At 33.7% G+C, this 14,853-nt stretch overlaps 1 protein-coding gene across 2 annotated transcripts; it reads left to right on the forward strand.

Annotated features, from left to right (window-relative positions):
- The first annotated feature begins 1,379 nt into the window (after window positions 1–1,379).
- LOC114478846 (GRAM domain-containing protein 2B-like) lies at window positions 1,380–11,411 on the forward strand. Of its 2 annotated transcripts, none has more exons than XR_003675912.1 (13): window positions 1,380–1,634; window positions 2,856–2,987; window positions 3,118–3,175; window positions 4,112–4,184; window positions 4,294–4,397; window positions 4,725–4,814; window positions 5,895–5,966; window positions 6,057–6,113; window positions 6,208–6,277; window positions 6,375–6,431; window positions 6,516–6,615; window positions 7,731–7,847; window positions 10,912–11,411. XR_003675912.1 is itself a non-coding variant. In XM_028472133.1 (13 exons), exons 1-13 carry the CDS (start codon window positions 1,573–1,575, stop codon window positions 10,915–10,917), a joined length of 987 nt encoding a protein of 328 aa, XP_028327934.1. In that variant the 5' UTR covers window positions 1,380–1,572; the 3' UTR covers window positions 10,918–11,411. The 2 variants fall into 2 exon arrangements, 1 of the variants encoding a protein (XP_028327934.1); XM_028472133.1 differs by having other exon boundaries at window positions 7,742–7,847.
- Window positions 11,412–14,853: the final 3,442 nt, after the last annotated feature.

Raw genomic sequence — 14,853 nt, forward strand, 5'->3', positions numbered from 1 at the left:
GAATAATTGGAGTAATAATTTCAATAACACGTCTTTGCACCGTCTGACTAACGTTAGTCATATATAATAATCTCCCACAGCTACTAATGTTTGTACCACACACTATAGTTTACCGTCAGGTGACCAATGTTATGTTCTCGAGGCTTCAGTAGTTTGTTGATCTAAAAAAATAAAGGTGGAGAAACAAACTTCAAGGACAAGGTTGATCATAGATACTATAGTTAAAACATCTACTGAAAATAATGAACTTAACTAAAAGCAATGAAATGCAAAGCTAATGCATGAGTGAGATTTAAAGTCCTTCATTTATCAAAATCACTGTATCTCAAAAGATTTTTTAAAAAAACATAATAGGTACATTTTTTTTAGCTATCTTTTGTTTTCTGTTAGCAAAAAGCTAACTACTAACTTTGTTTATTTTTGTTATTTGTTAACCACTCACAACCTAAAGCCAAAGCTAACTCCTAGTGATTTATATTAAAGCATTTAACATGTGATATTAAAGCTTTATAGTCCTTTTTGAATGAAGAATTGACTCAAATCAACGCTTCACTTCCTGATCACGTACTTTGGCAAATCGGTAATGGAGAAAACAAATAAAAGTGTTTATTTTCCGTTTTTTGTACCAAAGCAAAAGAGCTTGAATTTGAAAAACAAGGCGTTTTCCGTTTTTTCATTTTCCTAATTTAAAGCCTAATTTAAAGCACTTTTTTGTGTGTTTTATCATCAATAGTGATGTAAACTTATCTTGAGCAGATTTTGTATATTTTTCTGGCTGTGGTCTGAATATTGACATTATATTGGTCCAGACTTTTGTAATAACACCGTTTGTATTAATCAATAATAACAACACAGCCAATTTTAAAATAAACTAATTCTGTTGTAAATGTAAAGCTGTATTTCAGTTTACTTTAAGTGTGTCAAAAATGCTTTTTGTGGCACAATTGGCTGAAAACTTGCCGAGGGCACCAAAACGCCTAGGGCCGGCTCTGGTACCCATACACTGATAGCAGTGACGTACAGAAGCACAATTTCTATGTTTTCCTTTGTTTCCACAGTGAAAACCAACCTTTGGTCACCATGGTTTCACTAAGCCTTTGGTTATCAGAGCTTCCTGTCTGTCTGATGTCTATCTGCGCAGGCTCAACTGGTTACAATGGTTACAAGATATCCTGTCTGTGCACACACACACACACACACACACACACACACACACACACACACACACACACACACACAAACACAAACTCTGTGTGTGTGGTAGCAGGTCAAGGTGTAGTCTGTGGCTCTACCAAATGCTTTTGTTTAGGGACTTTAATCCCGCCTCCTCACAGCTGATTGGCTCCCACGGTGAAGCCTCTTCCTACACTAGGCTGGATTTACAAACTGTTCCTTAATGTGATCTTTGTACATGAAGAACAGCTTCCAACGACAGGAACACAACAAGACCAAGCTATATAGTATAGTATAGTATAGTATAGTATAGTATAGTATAGTATAGTATAGTATAGTATAGTATAGTATAGTATACAGTGTTATTGAGTGTTTGAATGATTAAATCTCTCAATCTGGATGTTTTTACTCCCTAACATGAGCTTTAAAGGCAGCAGGAAATTTTCACTGGACAGCTCTGTGTGAGTTTTAACCTTTTTTATGTTTTATTTTTTATTTTCAACATCCTTTTTTTGGCTCTTTACAAAACTTGTACAGAATCTGGTAAATATGTCAATGACACCTATATATTACGTCCAACTGCATTTATTTTAGTTAAAAAAAAAAAAAGGTTTGAAATGCATAAAATGTAGTAACTTAACATATAATACTTCTGTAATTTATTCTGTTATTAAGTGTCAAAATATCATGTGTTGCGAGTGTTTTGTGATGGCTGCCGTTTTGAAAAAGATACTATTTTCATGTATTTTCTGCCCTATTTTAGTGATTGCACAGTTCTGTATGAGATTTCAAAGCATTTGTATTTTTATTTCCATCATTATATTCATGCAAAACTTGCCTGATGATGATTAATGGTTTATGAAACATAATGCGATCCTTATGTGTCATTGATCCAAATAACAACTTATTATCTATCTCTATTTCAATCTGCACCTGCACAAACATGACTGTGCGTAATTCCATCACTATTATCACATGTCATCAAACAGGTTGGTATCTATGGTGACCTTCCCGTTGTTGCCAGGATACGAGTAGCATTCATGCAGCAGATGTCATATATGAGCTGAACGTCAGCTTTTGGATCATTATTCAGAGTGAAGTGTTCAATCAATGATCAATTAGTATTTATCTATTTATCTACTGTAAATAGATGGATAGTGATTTATTCACCACCTGTGAACAAAAACTTTTCAAATTTATTCTCTGAATATGAAACTTGCATTTCTGTGTATTTTCTTTTAATATCCTACATTTCTGCTTTGTATTGGTTGATTACTATGGAAAGCCATTTAGTATAAATGTAATATCAGTAAAAGTACACGTACTGAATGTTGTTTTAATAAAAGTTCCTCCGGGACTTCGCGGCTAATTTCTGTGATTCTTGCCTGACTTTGCAGCAGCTTTTTAAAAAAAACTGTGGCAAAAGTTGAGTCATTTTGAGGCTTTATTATTTTCTATAACTTTGCCTAAACTGGTCAATTTGCCAAAAAACCTGATTGCCTTTAAATAATTTCATAACAATACAGAAAAGGTTCAGGTTATAGTAAAACTAAACTGAGCACATGTGCTCCACATTTGAGTACTAGTGGAGCTTAACTACTGTATGGTTGATAAAACTGATATTACATTTAGGCCATATGCTTTCTATAGATTCTTTAATCATGTCCATCTCTCTGGCTCAGCCTTCTGGAAGGATTAGGAAATCGCAGTGGAATGGTCGCTAGCAGGAGACCCAGACTGAGCCCCACCCTGGACGATGCCCGACTGACCATGCAGGAACTCAATTCCAGCTTTGATTCTAACGTATCTCTAAGGTAGAGTCAACACGGGTCCTGGAGGGCCCCTGTCCATCATGTGGGACATGGACCCTCCAGGTCTGGAATTAAAAAGCGCTGAGATATCACATTAATCACAGTCCTGTTTACATTGTGCGTTGACGCTCAGAGAGCAGCCCATAACGGAAGAGAGTTTCCAGCGTTCAGACGGACCAATCCGCTCTCAGGTCAGTCTTAGTTACACTTTGATTTTTTACTTTTTCATTTCATGGCTGTTTAACTTAGGATGAAAGTCATTCAGATGGATCAACAAAATGTGTTGAACTTAGATATGAAAACTAAAGTAAATCGAACAAAAGGGAAACTGGCAGTTCTCAAGGTAAATGGCCTGAAGGACCAAAAACAACCAAAAATGAAAAATACACAAAACAGCAGCAAATTTACTTCAAACTCTGACTAGACGACTACAAATATGATCAAATAACTGAAAAATAGACAAAATTAAACCAACAATATATATAAACGACTCCAAAAACACAAATTGACAATAAAAACACACACAATGACTGCAAAAACATAATAAATTACTCAAAAAATGCACAAAACAACAACAGACACACTGAATTGAAGAACATTTTGTAAAATGACCCAAAAAATACACAAAATGTCAACAAAAATATATAGAAATACTTAAAAACGCACAAAATGACACCAAAAATACACATAAAATGATTCCAAAAACACAAATGGACAAAAAAACACACGACAGCAAAAACTAAAAAAACTACTCCATAAATGCACTAAATTGTAGAAAAATTTACAAAATGACTCCAAAAACACACTAAATTACAATAAAAACACACCAAATTGTATAAAATGATTCAAAAAATGCATAAAAAAACTAGAAAAACTACTCAAAAATACACAAAACAGCAAACGTACACAAATTTACTTCAAAAACACACTACACGACTACAAATACAGTATGTATAATGTATATATGATTTAAGTTGTCCATCCCTGTTTTAGTTTCATTTTAGGCTCCAGCTCTACTGTTGTTTTTTCCCATTTCTATGACAGTCATTTGATTATATCCCACATCATGTGTTTTCTCTAAATTATCTAAAAGCAAAAAATAAACGTTTGTTTTTTTTTCCTGGCAGAGTTTCCAAAAACACAACAAAAACTTCCATAAACTGTTCTATGAGCTTCCAGAAGATGAGAATCTGACGTACAGTGAGTTTACAGAAGCTCCACAGATTGACGTTTGATTCATGTTGAGCCACAGATGAAGGATTGTGTGTGTGTGTGTGTGTGTGTGTGTGTGTGTGTGTGTGTGTTGCAGCGTTCTCCTGTGCCTTACAGAAGGAGGTCTTGTATAACGGACGTCTCTTCCTCTCTGAGAATCACGTGTGTTTCTACTCGTCAGTTCTGCTCAAAGACACAAAGGTAACGCTTGATTAACTTCACACACAGCCATAAACATAAGTCTAGGGTACGATTCCCTGCTGCTCAATGACAAATAAGAGCAATTCAAAAAGGATTTGTCTTTAATCTTTAATGTTTGAACTCAAAAACAAGCCTTTTCAACACGACTGTCCCAAGAAATGAAAAACATACATTATTAGCTTTTCATTTTTTTATTATGACTTTATTAACATCACAGATTTAAACAATAGATCGTAGATCTGTTTTTTTTCTTTTTAATCTCACTTTAAATGACTGGGAAACGTCGTGTAGAACTTTCAGAATAAATGTAACTGTATTTGTTTGCAGGTGGTGATTCCTCTTTCCAGTGTGAGGGAAGTGAAGAGACTGAGCTCAGCTCTGTCTGTGTTATCAATACAAACTACAGATGGAGAGAAGGTCAGATACCAAATATTTAAACATATATTTATGTTTTTAAACTGAATATTCTGGTTTGTAATATAAACTGATTAAATGGGGTTAATGGGAGAGATTGATGTGTACATTTTGAAAAAAAAAAAATCCTCAAATTTAAGAAATTTCCAAATATTGACAAAAACTAACCTTGGTTGGTTGTTTAGATGTTTGGTTAGTTAGATGTTTGGTTGGTTGGTTGTTTGGATGTTTGGTTGGTTAGATTTTTGGTTGGTTGGTTGGTTGGTTGGTTAGATGTTTGGTTGGTTAGATGTTTGGTTGGTTGGTTAGTTAGATGTTTAGATGGTTAGATGGTTGGTTGGTTAGATGTTTGGTTGGTTGGTTAGTTAGATGTTTGGTTGGTTAGTTAAATGTTTGGTTAGTTAGTTAGATGTTTGGTTGGTTGGTTGGTTGGATGGTTGGTTGGTTAGATGTTTGGTTGGTTGGTTAGTTAGATGTTTGGTTGGTTAGTTAAATGTTTGGTTAGTTAGTTAGATGTTTGGTTGGTTGGTTGGTTGGATGGTTGGTTGGTTGGATGTTTGGTTGGTTGGTTAGTTAGATGTTTAGATGGTTAGATGGTTGGTTGGTTGGATGTTTGGTTAGTTAGTTAGATGTTTGGTTGGTTGGTTGGTTGGTTGGTTGGTTGGTTAGTTAAATGTTTGGTTAGTTAGTTAGATGTTTGGTTGGTTGGTTGGTTGGATGGTTGGTTGGTTGGATGTTTGGTTGGTTGGTTAGTTAAATGTTTGGTTAGTTAGTTAGATGTTTGGTTGGTTAGATGGTTGGTTGGTTGGATGTTTGGTTGGTAAAGATGTAAATACTTCCAATCAGACTCAGAATCAGACTCACTAATGATACTAGGAAGAAATTACTTTAATTACAGTGACTCCAATAGAAATGATAACAATATGAAAAGAAAGACTAATAAAAGATACAAACGTACATGATTAAAAAGTAAACAGAAACCAAGTCAATCATTATAATAACACAAGAATGAAAATTAAATATGCTTACAAATATACAAGAATACACAAGTATAAAAGAATAAACTCTGTTTTTTTCCTGCAGCACACCTTTGTGTCTTTGAGGGGTCGCGACCTTTGTTACAAACTCCTCCAAAGAGTTTGTTCCTCAGCACAGGTACAGTAGCCGCTGCAATCACACAGAATCGTTCATTAAAGCTTCATTTCTGTGTGTGTGTGTGTGTGTGTGTGTGTTCGATGGAAACAGGACTGGAGTACAAACAGCAGCCCTCAAATCTCCTCAGCTGAGAACGATGTAGATCAGGTTTGTGTCTGAAAGTCACAACAGTGCATTCCTGTATGATGATGATGAATAATAATAATAATTACCATCATAATTACTCATGTGGTTCATGCAGATGTCAAGTTATTCCAGTTTAGATGAATGTCCGTGTTATGAGTCCAGCGGTGGGTTTCCTGGAAGTGAAGGTAAAGAGACACTTTGTTTTTCTACTTTAACTCTTCTTTTATATTTAGAATCAAAGTTATAAAACGTCATTAAATTAACACATTTATACGCTTTCAGTTTCAACCACACGTAATTCCATGTATCAGGAAGGTTTCACGAATGAAGAGGAAAAAAGTTTGTGAACTGGAAACGTCTTCCTCTGATGTTTTTACCTTCATGGGTTTTATTTTTTAACAGTGGTTTGTTCTTCGTTATCAGACGTTTCCCAGTTCTGGATGTTTGTGGAGAGAATCCTGTCGTTTCTCTTCATCAGAGAAGTGAAGAATCTCAGTGTTCTCTTTTCCATCTACCTGATACTGTGAGCATTAGTGCTTTTAAGCTCATTTGTGATGTGGTTTGGCTGGTTTGTTTGTTTAACATGACAACAAAATGCACAAAATTAGAAAAAATATACTAACAATAAACACACTATAACCACAAAAAAAAAACACAACACAAGAGTAAAATAATACTTAATAACACAAAAATGCACAAAATTAAAGAAAATGGATTAAATGAAACAAAAAAACACACAAAACAACATTAAAAAAAATGCACAAAATAAGGGAAAATAATTACTACAGAAATAACACCATAAACACACAAAACAACAAACAAAATGCTCAAAATTAGAGAAGATATTACGAAATGGCACATAAACACACAAAACACAACAAAAATGCACAAAATGTATTAAATGGAACAAAAAAAACACAAAACATAAAAAATGCACAAAATAAGGGGGAAAATGACTAAATGACACACAAAATGCTCAAACTTTGAGAAAAATGTACACAGTGACACCATAAAAACACATAAAAAACAACAAAATACACACAACACAAGGGAAAACAAAAAAAAGCACAAAGTTAGAGAAAAATTCACTTAATGACACTACAGAACACACACACACACACACACACACAAATAGAATCACAATAAAAACCCACAAAATGGAGAAAAAAACCAAAATGACAACAAAAAAATTCAGATTGTTTAGATTCTGACATGAATTCTCATAATGTGGCCCTTGGATGAGATAATCACATGATTGTGGCCCTCACTGTGATCAAAGGTGTCCATCACTGCTTTAGTTCAGACCACAGGGGAAAGAAAAGAAACAGAGAAATGATGAATCATTGTGTAAATAACACAAAGTCTATGAGACGCCACAATATTTGCAGGGTTCACTATTTTCACAACTGCAGTCATTTTTAATCACTATCTGATTGCAATCATTAAAGAACGCTCCAGTCTTCTACATTTCTGACAAAAGATCCTTAAATTACACAAAAACTCATCATAAGAATAATGGATTATGAAGAGAAAATGATATTGCTTGGTTATTGTCAGGGCCTTACATACTGTATATATATATATGTGTATATATATCAGTCATTTGTCATATGGTGGGGGACGTGTGTGTGATTGTAGTGTGTTTTTAGGCTGTTGGGGCTTCTACTGGTGTCTGGATACATCGGCCTGAGGCTCATGGCACTGGAGGAGCAGCTCAACTCACTTGGAACCCAGGATGACTTCACACCACACAGAGTGAGCACACACACACACAAACACACACACACACACACGCACACGCACACACGCACACACACACACAGAGTTAAAAAAACCAAACCATTAAGATTAGGGGGTGTGCATTGCCATGAATCTGACGATATGTCCCGATACTAAACAATGACATACAATAGGGGTGGGAACCTCTGGGTACCTCACAATACGATACGCGATACAAAGCTCACGATAACAATTATCTCACGATATGACGATACTGCGATTATCGATATATTGGTCAGAAATCAATCTACAATAATCTATGACATAACAAGAAAAAAAAATTTACGTGAAAAAATACAATTTCTATTTTATATCTGAAAGACAATAAATTGAAAAAGTGTCCTATGAACAGTGACACTATTTTAGTGCAACATTTCTGTAAATAAGTGTCAACATACCAATGTAAACTAATAAGTATGTCTAATAGTGCTTTATGTAAACAATAAATAGGGTCTTTATTACCAGTGACATCATTATAGTGAAATATTACAGTAAACAATATATTGGTTCCTTCAACAAACAGTGACAACATTTCTGTGAAGACGTACCTGCACATTTTAGTGAAAAAGCTGAAAAAGTTTTGTAAAAATAAAAATAAATAAAAATTTGATACTTAGCACGAGCATATCGATAATCGATCGTGTGAAAAAACTATTGCGATATATTGCCGTATCGCGATATCGTCACACTCCTAATATACATTGCGATAAATCGCAATATCAATAATTGAAAATGTCAACTTTACAAGTACAAAATGTATAAAAGTAGTTTAACCAGGTCTGATGGTGCGTTCACTGACACCTAGTGACCGGGAGCTTACGTGCTATACTAGGGATGTAACGATTCACTCAACTCACGATACCATTCTCTCATGATTTATTTTACAAAATGTGACTGTAGACAAATGATGACTGAAAAATATTCCTTTATTTTTTGGGGGGAAAAAATAGAAAATACTGTATTATTTTCCTTTTGTTTTTCATTGTCAAAATAATCGCTTGATAAACTATTCAAAACAATGCAATTTAACTAACAATAAATCTTGAATGAAATAAATAAAGGAATAATACAAATGAAGAAGAAGCCTACTAATTTAAATTCTGGTTCTATAGTAAACAATGCAAAACTGCATAATAGTTCTTTTTCTTTTTAAAAGTGCAACTGAAAATGTATTTTGTGACTTAACAATTGGACTTTAAAAAAAAAAAAAAACAGCCATTGCATTGTATTTACATCTGATATTTGTTTGGACCAGCAGAGGGCGCTGGTAACCCAGTGGTCGGTTGGCATGCAGCTATTCTAGCAGTGAAGAAGAGATGCTATGCTAGCAGACAGAGCTAATAGAAAAACGTGACTTTTACAGATATTCACGTAATATTACAGATATTCTTTCAGTGCTAAAGGGGTAAGGAATCATCTATGAACATGTTTAAGAATAGAAGGCAGCCAGAAAGAAAGTAGTAGCAGATTCCGCCCGCCACCAACGCTTCTGGACAAGAGAAGGATAAATATGTAACACCCTTTGCTGTTTAAAAAAGTACTGCAATTCAATTTTCAGAGTATCGATATGTACCATGATACCTATTAATTGATTTTTAACTGCCTTACAATTAATCGTTACATCCCTAGTAATTGTGCTGTGAAATATCTCGATATATCACCGAATCGACACAACCTTGCAGAAACTTTGACTTCAGTTTGGGAATGAAAACCGTAAACAGATCCTGAACTTGAATGTCAACAAAAAAAGGTGAAGCAACATGAGATCATGTTCCAATCTCTCTGTGGTTACGTGAACAACCGGTAAACCAGCACAATGTGACTGTCCTGAAAAAAGTGATTACATCTAGTTATTGTTTTGCACGTTTTCCCTTCACATTGTGTCGGATTTGGTCAAACCCATAATGACGGTTTATCGTTTCAGGAAAAAAATGGTATTAAAATTGTTTAAGTGAAAAATAAAGGTTCTACTGGGAGGAGGAGAAAGTAATTATCAAACGAAAGCAACAAAAACAGGAAGTTAAACTCAAACGGCCAGTGGAAAACTGTAGGACTGATCAGATATGAACGCAGTGGTTCAACTGGTTCTAAACTGTGATAAAGTCATTACATGATGTCAGTAGACCCCTCCCTCTGGATTCATTCTCAACTGGCCTTTTACACACACACACACACACACACACACAGTTTACATATATGGTGAAACGGCCCTTGTCTCTTCAACTTTTAACTTGTTTTTGCAAAAGTGTCAAATGGTTCTAAGTTCTAACATTTATTGTTCCTCACAGTCGATAGTCACCAGATTATCTAGATACTACTTAGACCATAACACCATCAAACTAAACATAAACGTGAGCAGCTTTTTATGAGCTAAAACATCCACAGACTGAATGAAAACATGATCAGAACCAGAAAACTACTGAAATAAACCCTAAACTGTTCTATTGTGTGAGGAGACCTGGTCCAGGGCCTGGGGACAGAAACCAGGGACTTCAGCTCTAGCTCTATGTTCCCGTAAATATCCAAATATCTCACAAACAGAACAAGATATGTTTTAAAAACAGAAAAACGCTGCTTATCGGGTTTTTCTGTATTTCTGTTTTGGTTTTAAATCACAAAAATTAAATAACCACTGTTTATTTGTTGGTTTTATAATCTAATACCTAATTAATATATTATTTTACCCTAATTTATTTCATGTTTCTTCTTCCTAACAGTTTCTGTTTTGGTTTTAAGTCAGTAAAACTAAATAACCACACCTTTTATTTGTTATTTTGATTTGGTTTTTTAAATGAAATAACCATAAAACAAAGGTTACACACATTTTTTTTTTGCTCGCTCAGAATTCTTTTTTTTCCATCAAAATTGACCCTAATCTGTTTCCGTAGTATTTATGGCTGACGTGTCAACAAATTCATCTGTTGTTACACAACATTTAACCCTGTTTTTTAAAAGTGAAACAAAAAGTCCACTAAACTCTGACATACATTCACTGTTATTGTCCTCTTCTAAAGCTGATTTCTCTTCCTTTTGTGTTCAGGTATAAAACCAGTCATCATCATCGTCATCATCATCATTCCAGGGTCTGAGTCACCAAAGGTCAACCATCCCTTGGCTCTCGAGTCACATGTGGCTCTTCAGCCGCCCTGAGTTGTCACTGAATTTAATCTAATCTCAGCAACTTTCTTAGACGTTTAAAGCAGTTGTCATCACGTATGTCATCACGTATGTCATCACGTATGTCATCATTCTTATTGGTTATCATTCCACACAAGCCAGGGTGTGGCTTTTACTGAGATATGACGCAACAGAAAGTAGAAACTGCCAAGTCATTCTAACTGATGTCTGAGTGTGAAGTAAGTCATTATTTTAAATAGGCATCAGTTTCACTAAATTCCCCAGTGTTAAATATAATCATTTTTTAGTCAAATGTGAATAAAACTCGTCAGTAAAAGAAACAAATTTTATCACAGCAGGGGCCACAAAAATGTGATTGTCTAACCCAAGGGCCACATTATTAATATTAATGTCAGCATTGAACTCTTTTTTTTTTTTTTGCATATTCTTTGTTTTTGGTGTGCATTTTTCTGTAATGTCTTCTTTTTTTTATATTAGCTTTTTCCCAATATATAATCTACAAATATTGTCCAATATTAAATTTCCGATATTGATTGATATAGACACAGACCTCCTCCATCCACCCTAATTGGTTTTTAATATATTGTATTATATTGTTAACAGCTAACTCCATACAAATTATTCAAGAAATTAAACTATTGTAATAATTCTTACTGATTATATTTACATTTAACTATAATAATACTGAAGAAAATATAATTTCAGTGCAACAAACATTACACATATAACATTTGTTTTATAGTGTGTATTGTACATGTGATCCAGACCGATTAATATAGCTAGTGAGCTAGCGTTAGCTTAGCCCGTGAGCTAATTAAACACATGCTAAACAGTGAACAATCTATAATATTACTGCATAAAATGACTAAAACACATCATAAAATACTGTCTACCAACTAACAACATGTACAGATATGACTTTAGTACACAACAGAAGTTAACAAACCATTTAGAAAAGACCAGAGTGCCTCGTGGGAGTAAGTTCTGATACTTCCGGTTTCGACAGGAAAAGGAAACGTTAATCTTTTTGACCACTAGATGGCAGTATATCACAATCAACAAAGTCCATTTAGTAACAAAAAGCTGGAGGCAGAGCAGCACACATTGCTTTTTCAATATATGTGGTAAAACTGAACCAATGTCAACTGATATTACATTTTATGACAAATATTGACTGATAATATCACTCATCTCTACTGTTATTGTAGTTATTTTAGCGTTTTTGTGTTTTTGTTGTCATTTTGTGCATTTATATCATCATTTTCTGTAGTTTTCTGTCATTTTGTGTGTTTTTGGAGTCCATTAGCGCAAATATACCATCATTTTGTGTAATTTTTCTGTAATTTTTGTGTTCTTTGTAGTTTTTGTGTTTTTATTGTCATTCTGTGTGTTTTTGGAGTCCATTTGTGCAATTCTATCATATTTTCATTACTTTTTGTGTGTTTTGGGGTCCATTTGTGCATTTATATTGTCATTTTCTGTCATTTTGTGTGTTTTTTTAGTCCTTTTATGCATTTCCCTTAGGGGCTGCATGTGTCTGCTATAGAAGAAGTAAGTTTTATTTATGATGACAAATGCTAGAAAGCTGTAGCTGTATTTATGTATTTACACTCTTGATTTTAAGGCTTCTGTGAATCATGAGGAAGTTTTATTATTATTATTATTATTATCAGTCTCAGTTTGGGGTTCTTTTATCTGAAGAATAGAGAAAAAGTGATGCTGCAGATGAAATATTCAGTTAAAAATGCAGCTCAGTATGAATATGTCTGTACACCAGGCCACACACAGTGCACCACATGCATGATTATGTTTATGCAAAACCCTTAAGACATCCTCTTGTGTTTGAACATTGTTCCTGTGCTGTGCTCACAGATCTAAAAGTGAACATTATGAACATATGGAGGCTGAATTTATATCATCAGCGTTTTTTAGGCCTTTAAAAACAGCTGAGCTCAGCACCAGGAGGGTCTTTCATTTAATTCATTATTCACAATCTGTTACAGAAAACACACTCAGGTCTGTTTTCACTTGAGATTAGAATGATGTGGGTTTTAATGCTTCATTTAATGTAAATGTGTGAAATATTATGTTATATGACTGTTTTAAGGTATAAATGTAAAGTAAATGAAAAGAAATAGAAACGTAGTGATAAGTCTCTACCAGCAGGGGGCAGTCACTTTATTAAACTCAACTCCAAATGGCTGAATTTCTCCATTTTGCACAAACATTCATGCACTGATGTTGGACTGTTTCATGTCAATAAATAAGACTGTATTTGGTAAAAATACTTCTTGTCAAGTTTCATTAATTTGGGAAACATTTGGAAGAGAAAACATGTTTTATTTACCACATATCCTCCCTCCCTCCTATCGATCACGCTTAACATGATCACTCCATTATTTATGTCACAATTTGTCAAACTCAAGGCCAGGGGGCCAAATCCGGTCCTCCACAGAATCAAAATCGGCCCGCAGGAGAAAGTAGAAATGACAGAGAAACGATAGAATCATTGCGTAAATTGAGTTATTTAATCGTTTGAAATATCGGTAAATATCGGTAAATTTCCACAAGACAACTTAAAGTTACTCCGTAACAACTAATTACATATTCTATATGATGTTAAGAATTAATTTCCCAACTATTCCTGTTAATTCCCAGACTGTAAACCTGAATGTTGTAAGTAATTAAACAGATTTTAGTTTATATTCAAAGTTATACTAACTTAATTATGTCATGTTAGTGTAACATGTTCTTCCTTTTTTGAGTTACTTTAATATTTTTTGAGTCACGACTGTATATATGTTTAAAAGTAAGCATAACTTAAAAACACAACTTAAGTACAACTTAATATAATTAAGTAATTACATGCTATAAATGATAAGATAAAGGGATTATTTAAAAAATAAACTCCATATAGCACTTTATTTAAACCTTTATCAAAAAGTAGCCAGTCAATCATCCGTTTTGGAAAAATATGACTTTTAAGTTAATCAACTTAAATAAATAAATACATAAATGAGGCATTTGATTGCCTCCTTTTTTTATATTCTGGTAACTTATTCAGATTTACAGTGCATAGAAAAGTTTCTAACTTGGAACATTCCTCTTATTTTTTATTTGTATTAGTATTATTTTTTAATAGATGCTAATATTTATGTTTGGATATATAACAGCTGTTTTAAATCACTTCCAATTAATTCCAATAAATTATTTCCCATTAAAAGTTGACAATGTTGAAAATATTCCTGAAATTCTCACGGAAATTCACCCAAAAATGTTCCCACAGACTTTGACGAGTGAGTTTTAGAGATAAAAATAATTCATGAAGTGCTGCAACGCCAGACCATGAAATAAATAAATAGTGAAATATTTATACTTAATACATTTCAGGATGAAAATTAAATGTCAAATGGATTGAATTAATTATTGACACTTTTAATTCATTAATGAACGATGTAATTACTTATTTAATTGTGTCACTCCTCGTCTTCCATACTTTGCAACCCTAGTTGTGGACGCCAGTCATAAATTGTGGAAAGAACTGTCAATTAAAATAAATAAATAAATAAATGAATATAAAAAAATATCTTACAAAATTAAGAAATTCTGGAGGAGACAATGCAGAGACTGATTTATTATCTGCATATTATTGTTGCCTTATACTGTACATATCAGTTATACGCGGAAGTACAAACATCTATGATCTGAAATTTCAATAAAGTTATGCAAGTGTTGACAGAAGTTGAACATCTTTCTCTAGAGAAACTGTACAAAACACTGATTAAACATTCATGTCAGCATTTATAATATTGACCAATCTGAGCATTAACACAGAAAAGAACAA

Source organism: Gouania willdenowi, chromosome 17, assembly GCF_900634775.1.
Source record: "Gouania willdenowi chromosome 17, fGouWil2.1, whole genome shotgun sequence".
NCBI lineage: Eukaryota > Metazoa > Chordata > Actinopteri > Blenniiformes > Gobiesocidae > Gouania > Gouania willdenowi.